Source organism: Punctularia strigosozonata (genome assembly GCF_000264995.1).
Source record: "Punctularia strigosozonata HHB-11173 SS5 unplaced genomic scaffold PUNSTscaffold_6, whole genome shotgun sequence".
Taxonomy (NCBI): Eukaryota; Fungi; Basidiomycota; class Agaricomycetes; order Corticiales; family Punctulariaceae; genus Punctularia; species Punctularia strigosozonata.
The window spans coordinates 1378316-1387008 of NW_006767438.1; the positions used below are offsets into that span (position 1 = coordinate 1378316).

The 8693-nt window shown below is 52.4% G+C and overlaps 3 protein-coding genes across 3 annotated transcripts; 1 reads left to right on the forward strand and 2 right to left on the reverse strand.

Annotated features, from left to right (window-relative positions):
• Nucleotides 1-334: 334 nt before the first annotated feature.
• On the reverse strand, nt 335-754 carry PUNSTDRAFT_134321 (uncharacterized protein; the record flags this gene model as incomplete). Its single annotated transcript, XM_007383791.1, has 1 exon — nt 335-754. The coding sequence occupies one exon, from the start codon at nt 752-754 to the stop codon at nt 335-337; it is 420 nt and encodes a 139-aa protein (XP_007383853.1).
• A 1268-nt stretch (nt 755-2022) lies between these two features.
• On the reverse strand, nt 2023-2500 carry PUNSTDRAFT_67272 (uncharacterized protein; the record flags this gene model as incomplete). The annotated part of the gene is made up of 2 exons (XM_007383792.1): nt 2023-2230; nt 2280-2500. Coding segments are annotated over 2 exons (429 nt in total), but the record flags the coding sequence as incomplete, so codon positions are not given.
• Nucleotides 2501-5996: 3496 nt separating this feature from the next.
• Nucleotides 5997-7230, forward strand: PUNSTDRAFT_134323 (uncharacterized protein; the record flags this gene model as incomplete). The annotated part of the gene is made up of 3 exons (XM_007383793.1): nt 5997-6014; nt 6043-6597; nt 6652-7230. The coding sequence occupies 3 exons, from the start codon at nt 5997-5999 to the stop codon at nt 7228-7230; spliced, it is 1152 nt and encodes a 383-aa protein (XP_007383855.1).
• Nucleotides 7231-8693: the final 1463 nt, after the last annotated feature.

Genomic DNA, 8693 nt, shown 5'->3' on the forward strand with positions numbered 1-8693 from the left:
GATGTACAGTATAACGATGTTCCTTGATGCACTCAGGAGTGCATGGCTTTCTGCCGCCGCTACGCAACATTATATACATTAAAAACTATATACATCTCTAATATAATGCTCTAGTATACCTGATGAATTTCTTCGAAGCTCAGAAATGTGTTGTGCGAGAATGAGGAGCTACAGCATCCTGAGCACCAAATGGTGCAGATTTTATTTGTTGATGCAGTCACATGACTTGCCCAGTATTGCGCTCACACGCACTGTCAGTTGAACGTTTCGCGCCCTTTCGACAATCAACATGCTGAGCCAACCTATCGCAATACATCGGGGAATGCTTACCCACCTAATACACCTTGGAGCTGGTTGAATCGTCGCTCTCAGAGTCATCGAGATCCTCTGTTTCCTTGGGATAGTCTGCCTTCTTTGGTTTCTGGGGTGCCTTCGGTAAGTCTTTACACTTGACCCCCTCGCTGATCAATCTCTTCTTCATCTCCTCATATTCACTCCTGTCCTTCGAGTATTCCTCCTTTGCCATTCTCCACCACTCCTCAAAAGCCTCCTTCACATGTCTTTTTTGCTTTCTTGCCGTTTCTCTCTGTTCTTTCTGGGCTTCTTTCTCCTTTGCAATCGCCTCCAGCCTTTCCTCCTCTGCAATGAAGCCTTTATGGGTGAAATGTCTAGCCATCCCACCCACCATGTACTTGTTCCTCCGCTCTGTATTCTTCGCATCTTCCTTGGATTGCAGAGACTGATTAAGTTTCATAGTGTGCATGCTACTCACCACCAACTGAGCATTCCCCCCCTCAAGCATCGCATGAAGGGCTCGATGATGAACTTCTGGATCTGAAGGCAAGAGCGATAATTCCCTAATATATGATCCTCAGTCAAAGTATGAGGGAAAAGACTGAGTTATGCATGTAGTACCTAATATATGACTACAGAGGCATCATAAGTACATTAGGACATAAGGGACATGAAGGGACATGGCAGACTCACTCCTCAGTCAAAGTATAAGGGAAAAGACTGAGGAGATGCGAAGGGAGAGCTCCTGGTATATGTGAGGGAGCTCGAGGGAAGCATTTCCATAAAGGGAACAAAAGAATGTGCCTAAAGCGGTAATATCAATCAGGAAAGATAGAAGATCGCAAGGAAGAACACAAGGATAGAACACGTGAGAGAATCTATACATAATAGGTAACGAGCATGTGATATTTCCATATATATACGATATACAAAGTTTAACACTCGAACATACTCATTGGCTTGGAGGAGTGCCAACTGTAGCTCGCCCACGTGCAAGATGAGACCTCCGACGGTCTGGTCAATCGAAGACGATGCTCCATCAGTGAGCTCCCACCATGGCTCGGCCACGATTGGTCGGTGCTGGATTGTTGGTGGTGGAAGCATATTGCGAGAGGTTACGCGTGCACAGCCAACCAGGAATGCACCCAAGGTGGTCGATGCGATATTTGCGTGCATGATACGCATGCGCTTTGATGGCGTGTCGGCAAATGAAGACAAACGAGACCTCTTATCTCCTGTATGTGGTTCGCCAGAATGAGATGCTGGTGTTGCCAACAGGATGTGCCACCCTGGTGCTGAGCTGTGCACCAACGAGTTGGATGTCAACCGCAGTATTGGATCGATATTGTCGATCACATCGGCTTCGTGAACATGATGAGTATCTACTGAAATGTCTTGCCGAGTGCGTTGGCACCCTTGGAAGGCGTTGATTACAGCTCGGGCTGGACTAGGTAACACCAGTGGAGAGCCTGCTCTGATTGACGTGGCCTCACTCAGCTTGAGCTGGTCAGCAGTTATGGCATCGGGATTGAAGGGGAATATTCCAGTCGCCTCAAATACAGTCTTGATAGTTGTTTCCATGAATGCGGCAAGGTACGCATTTCCAAATAATTCTGTAATGTCTTCTTTTTTGACTTTGCACTGATGCTGTTCGTGATAGTGGTGGAGTTCGCCTTGCCAAGCCAGCTTGAATTTTGCGAAACAAACAACATCCAGGCCTTGGAGGGCATGCGTGCAGTGCGGAGGGTAGCCAAGCAACTCAATGTTGTTTTCCTTGGCATACCGCAGGATGGGCAGTGCATAATGGGAACTAGGCCCATCAAGGTAGACATATTGTGTGCGCCCTGCTGCCTTCTCGCGAGTTTGCATGTCAAAATCCTGGATCCATTTGAGGCCGATAGTCTTATGGGTCCACCCGTTCCCGGAACAGGTGATCCTAATGAGCTGTGTTGGTATCCTATCAGAATAAAGCTTTATGAACTCACGATGCATCTGCAACATTATTCTTCATCCATTTGCTATTGAACCTTTGGCCCTTGTAGATTAGGGTAGGGCGGAGGTGTCTACCGTCAGCACAGATTCCTATGACTGCCATTGTGTTCTGTCCCCTGTCCCCGCTGCCTTGCTGGTGTTGAGTCTTTGTCCCTCGTGCACCAATAACACATTGGCTTCCCTGCTCGTCATCAATGACAGCGGTTTTATCCATGGCATACTGTAGCTCCGCAAGTACATTCTTATCGACTACTAATGGCTTCAGCACCTCATAGAACCAATGGTGCTTGGCGGCAGGATTGAGTGACTGGGCCCGCTGCATGTCCAGAGGCTTGCTCCAGTGCTGCTGGAGTTTGCCACGGTGACTGTCTATGAACCGGTCCACCCAAGCCTGGGAAACCAGCCTGGCCTCTTCCCCCAGTCGTGCCTTCCAGATCTCATCAGCAACATGCATCATCTCACGGAGAGTTATGGTAGGCCACAGTCGGCAGACTCCTTCAAGAAATCCACCATGACACGCTCTTCCGACGGTGTCAACTTCTGCTTTGTCTCATTAAACGTAGCACTAGACTGTCCACCCTTGATATACCGGCCCAGAGTGGTGTTATCCACCTGCCATTCAGCGGCAATGGCACATTTACTCTTCCACTCCACACCAGGAGGGCGGAGCTGCTCATGTTCCCACCGAAGCAGAGCATTCCTATACTGTGCCTGTTTCTCCAAACTGTGTTTCCTCTTCTTTGTGCGTTCCGAGAGAGCATGACGGGCCATGACATCGTTTGGACAGGTAAGGAAGGAGCTGCTGATGTGTCACTGGTGGGACGAAGTCGAGAAGGTGCAGTGCAACATGTGGCATGAGCGGCCTCCCCGCATGTCAGCCACAACAAACACATCAGTTTGTTGCAGGTGTGCTGGATGAATCTCAGCTCAAACATGTTTGTTGCTTCAATGGAATCTGTGCTAAATACATGCAGCTTGATAGTCATACAGTTAAGTCTGTAATTGGATGTGGTTTCTATTCCCTAGGGCTCGTGCACCCAGTGAAACCACACCCAAAGTGATTCTCAGGGTGTATTCGATTTTTCATAAATTGTCCACACATCCAATCCACTAGATATTTTAGATCTATATACTACATGTACATTGCTACCCGCTGATTTTTTCTCGAGAGCGCCAGTGACAGCGATCGTGCACAATTTCTGAATGCATCAAGGAGCGTGACTGCATCAAGGAGTGTCGATACACTGTAGATCTTGGTATCTGCTATGTACGGGCTTACCTCTTGCCAACACACCACAAACACACACATCATTTCTCAAAAGGAAGCCATGCAGCACTGGGACCCCACTTACTCCCATATGCAACTACACACCTGCCCCGCAAGGACCAGAAGGTTGTTATCCAGCACATTTCTAGACACCTAGAAATAAAAAAGCAGCTACCTGAAGAGATTGATTCTCCAAGTGCTGACTGTTCAAAAGTTGTTCCTTATGAGTGCAAGCCACACTTTCTGCGCTCGCTAACTTTTCCAAAGCAACCAAAGTAGGATGCGCACAGTGCTTTCAGCTTATGGGATCAATGCCTTTTGCTGGCATAATAATACAAGTCTTCTTCACAACGGTAGTGACCTTGCCCCTCTAAGCACTTCATCTCTTGAGTGTTTGCTTCACCTCCTCCTTTGATGGCCTTGCCACCACAGTTGCAGCCTTTTGTAGCCATCTTTAAGAGGTCATTGTCAACTGCCTTGTTCATCCTGTTACTATCTGGTACTAACTTTCCTTCCACGCCATCAAGTTTACCATGCACGCTATGTCTTTCAAAAGATTGTACACCTCACTCACTCACCAAAATGGTTGCCAGGACATGTTCCACAGGATGGTCCCGAGTGATCATCTCTAGCGAGAATTCGAGGCCCTCAGACGACGCTGGGGCCATGGCATGGATAAGGCTGCGGTGGCAGCAGGAGTCATCTACAGGGTGCTGGAGCCAGGTCAGAGGGTGCATGTGGTGAGGATTGAGATGAATCCAGTGAAGATGTGGTCGCAGCTGGTTGAGGTCCACCTCCAGAAAGTGTCTGGTGCGCATTTCAATGCCCTGGACGCCCTCCTCACCGTTAGAAAGGGTGCTGACAAGTCCCTCCCCTCCCTCATCGCTTGAGTCGACTCCCTGCACCAAGGACTCAAGGCCCTCCGTCCAGAACGCTACAGCATCGCCGACCTCGACGACAACCTTGCCACCATGTCCATGCTCCACTCCCTGGGCCCAGAATACGCCAAGTTCACCTCCTCCCTAGCTGCTCCGACGTTGTTCAAGCCTTCATCCACGAACATAACTACCACCTGCCAAGCACCGGAGCCACCGACAATGCCGCCTATCGTGCTCAGGCCGCTCCTGGCTCCTCCGCCGCCCAGGAGGTCACCTGTGTTGAGGTTGGTGATGGATCAGTCTAGGTGGTTACCATCCATCATCCCCCTTGGTCACCGCTTTTCTGGCTGCTCTGATCATCCTTTGATGCTGGTCTCCTGGCTACATGCCTCCCATCTGTTCACATCAGTTGGCATCAGTTGGTTGACCACACAACTGATGCAACCGGTCCAACAGTCAGTTGGTTGCTCAGATCACTGATTCCAACTGTCTATCTCCACATGCTTGATCCCTATCTCCATAGCTTCGATATCTCCCTTTGTTACTTGTTACCATAGCTTCCATCATAGCTAGATGTATTTAGGGAGCAGGGATGGAGCCCAGTCCTCAGACTTTGACTCACAGCTCCATTCCCTTGCTCCCAGGTCTGTCCCTAGTTGTATCTCAATAGACTTCAACTCACAGCTCCATTCCCTTGCTCCCAGCTCGCTACAGCACGTCAGACAGCCTCCTACGCTGTTACTTATGGCCTTTGTTCAAGGCACTACCACGCTGTTCACCACGTCTGTGAGTGATTCCAATGCTGCCATCGTCAACGGGCGCACCCTGCTGGCCCTGGAGCACGCCCAGCCTGCCAGCACATGCACCTTGGACCTCGAACTCTGGCATCAGCGCTTTGGGCATGTCAATGTCGAATATGTGCACTGGATGCTGAAGGAGGATAGTGTCTCTGGCCTCAAGCTCGACTCCGACATCGCTCCAGATGCCGTCTGCGAGCCTTGCATCTTGGGCAAGCTGTACCAGCCTTCTGTGCCTCTGAGGGCCTCCCGGTGCATGTCAGAGGCCCTGGGTCTCGTTCACATGGACGTCCACGGCCCTATCCCTGTCCAGACACCTGAAGGGTACCGATACTGGGTGATCTTCGTTGACAATGCCCACCGCTTCTGGGTGGTGGTGCTGCTCCGGCGCAAGAGCGACGCGTTCCATGCCTTCCTGCACTTCAAGACCTTTGCTGAGCGGCTCACCGGATGCGAGATCAGCGCACTGCGGGACGACAAGGGCGGTGAGTTCATCTCGAAGGAGTGGGATGATCTCTGCACCTCTGAAGGCATCCGACGCGAGCACAGCGTCCGCAACGAGCCCCACCAGAATGACGTTGCCGAACGCACCAACCGGACTCTGGCTGAGGGTGCCACGGCTCTCCTCAGCGAGTCCAACCTGCCTCCATTGTTCTAGGGCCTCGCCGTCGCTGCCTACGTCTACGTGCACAACAGGACACCCTCCGCTGCCCTGCCCAAGGGTGCAACACCCTACTTTGGCTAGTACGGGATCAAGCCCTCTGTGGAATGCCTGCGGGTCTTCAGGTGCGTTGCCTACGTTAACATCCAAAAGGACAAGTGCCGCGGCCTCTCCTCCCACTCTGAGAAGTGCATCTTTGTCGGCTACGCAGAGGACTACAAGGCCTGGCTCTTCTACAACCTAGACACCCGCAAGCAAATAATCTCTACCACTGCTATTTTCAATGAGCAGTACTTCCCCGAAGTGTGTTCTACCGCCAGCTGGGACTCTGCTGCCTCCCACTTCCTCCTTCACACCCTACCTTTGCTGTACGGTGCTCCTTACTCTCCTCCTGACGCACCTGCACTGGTTCCGGGGGGAGATATGGCACCACCACCACTTCAGGATGCCCAGGACATCTCTGAACTGGGGGGAGATCTGGAACCGCCCCATGTGCCGCCTGTTGCTCCTCCCAGAGTCGAGACACCTCCGCCATCTCCTTGGGCTTTGTCCTCACCTCTCACTGGTTCTGCCTCGCCTGAGGCCTCCCCATCGCCTGTCCCTCACTCTGCAGCACGGTCACCGGACCAGGAGTGCCCTCCTACACCTCCTGAATGCCCTCCGACTCCTCCTCTGGCCCTCATACGCGAGCGCTGTGCACCCAAGCCCGTGCAGCCTTGGTGGATCGTTCCCTCTCGCTCTCCGGCCCCTCAGGCCTACTAGGAGCCCACTCCGGCCGTTGAGAGCAGTGAGGACAAGGACGACACCTCCTCCGAGGATCCCCTGGCTGCTGCTGAGCCGGAAGACACCATGCTGGTGCTAGCTGGTCTCGACACCGTCTACACCGCTCCTTTGTTGCCAGACGACCTCTCCTTCCCTCAGAGCATCAAGGCCGCCTTCCAGACTTGTGCACTGAAGGCTGAGGTGCAGGGCAACGAGCCTAGGTCTTTCCGCGGGGCCATGAAGCATCCTGACTCGGATCTCTGGTACAAGGCCACCATGGAGGAGATTGAGGCCCACATCATCAATGGGACCTGGGAGTTGGTCCAGCTGCCTCCCGGACGCAATGCCATCGGTTCCTGTTGGGTGTTCAAGGTCAAGGATGGGCCGATCTCCCGGGGAATATATTCTCTCAAAGAATCTACCGTTCCAGCTCTTGCACCAGTGAAAGGGACTTTGTTGATGATCGGCCTCAAAGCATTGGTTGCAGGACATTGGGTATTGGAAGCAGTCACAGCATTGAGTGTTAGCTACCGCGCCTGGGCAGTTGCATCAGCATGGCGACAATATGCAGCCGTTTGACTCATGCTCGAAGAGTAGATCCATGAGTTGGGGAAGGATTGCCTGAAATTTTTACATCAATGCTGAGGCTCCCTGCAGTGATGTTGGGCAACAAGCGGTAAAGCGACGACTGGCTGCTCACCTGCAGATGAAGCGACGGAGCCCCTTTCAGAGCTTCGTTCAGCTGATCATCGGGCTTGCGCCCCTCGATAAAAGATGTTGTGCTGCATGCACCAAGAGCTTGAGGTGGGGACTGGGTGTAGACCGGGCCTTCTATGGTATTAGGTCGACCATCCGAGCTGGCAAAGGTTCGCTTGAAGGCCGGTGTCAGTGGCTCAATTTGCCTATGACCTTCAAGAAAACCAGGGTCTTTCTCATACGATGGCAGCTTGCGCTTAAGGCCGTGTTTAGACCTCGGCGCCATCAGGGGAAGGCTGGACGAGAGTACGGGAGGAGGGAGCTGGCGAAAGATGAGGACCTACCGGCTCAGAGAAGGGAAGACCTTCCGGGTGTGTGGCACCATCTGCGATAATAATGCAATGTAGACATGGGCAAGCTTGCTTATCAAAACGACGGTAGCATACAAAGCACATGGATCAGCACATTGACAAGGCCACACGGCCACACCCAAGCATGCATCATGGCCTGTTTGGGCGGCTGCGGCGTATGTGGAGGGTATGAGTGACAAGGCACCACCGTTGTGGACAATGCACATACCTCAACAGCACGATCATCGGCCAGGACAATGCCCTGGCCCCATCCCCTGCCTACGCCGCCCAGCAAGAAGCGATGTTGGTCTCCCCAGCGCTGAGCTTCTCCTGCCCTTGTCAAAGATGGGCCCATAAATTGTGCGGTGGCTGTGTTTGTCAAGGTGGAACCCGCTACAAGCTGAGTGTTGCAGACAAAGACGGTTGTGAGATGTGGTGCGGCCAGCTCGCTCAATGCTGACAACTGCCGGTCCTGCACATTAACCGTTTCTTTTCTGCCGGTTTCGTTTCGCGAGCTTCTTGGAGGGACGCACACCTTCTATCGGTGATGAAAATCAGTAGACCATGCAGCCGGCGTTGACAAAGTGTTGAGGATGGAAGGAGCGCTTACCTGCTGCCTGAGCCTGACACTGGTGTTGATGCCGCTGGTGAGAGCATTGATGACGGTGTCCCGCACCCTTTTTGCAAAAGGTGCAGAAACATGTTGTTGCGCACGTGCCTGACTTCAGCTTTGGAATTTCCCACGAGACAAGACATGCGTGAGAGCTGCGCTGAGGGAAGCACAAAGTCAGAAAAATTATTCGTTCAACCTGCACCACCATGTTCGGATATCTCATCGCAGCTGCTCGCCACGTCGTCAACACTCTTTACCCTGCCTATGTGCAGGAAGATGAGAATCACGTTCCTCACTCCCTGCCACTCGCCATCGAGTACACACGCGAAACCGTGACCACTGTCCAGGTTCGCGGTAGCGAACACGTTGAATACACTATGCGT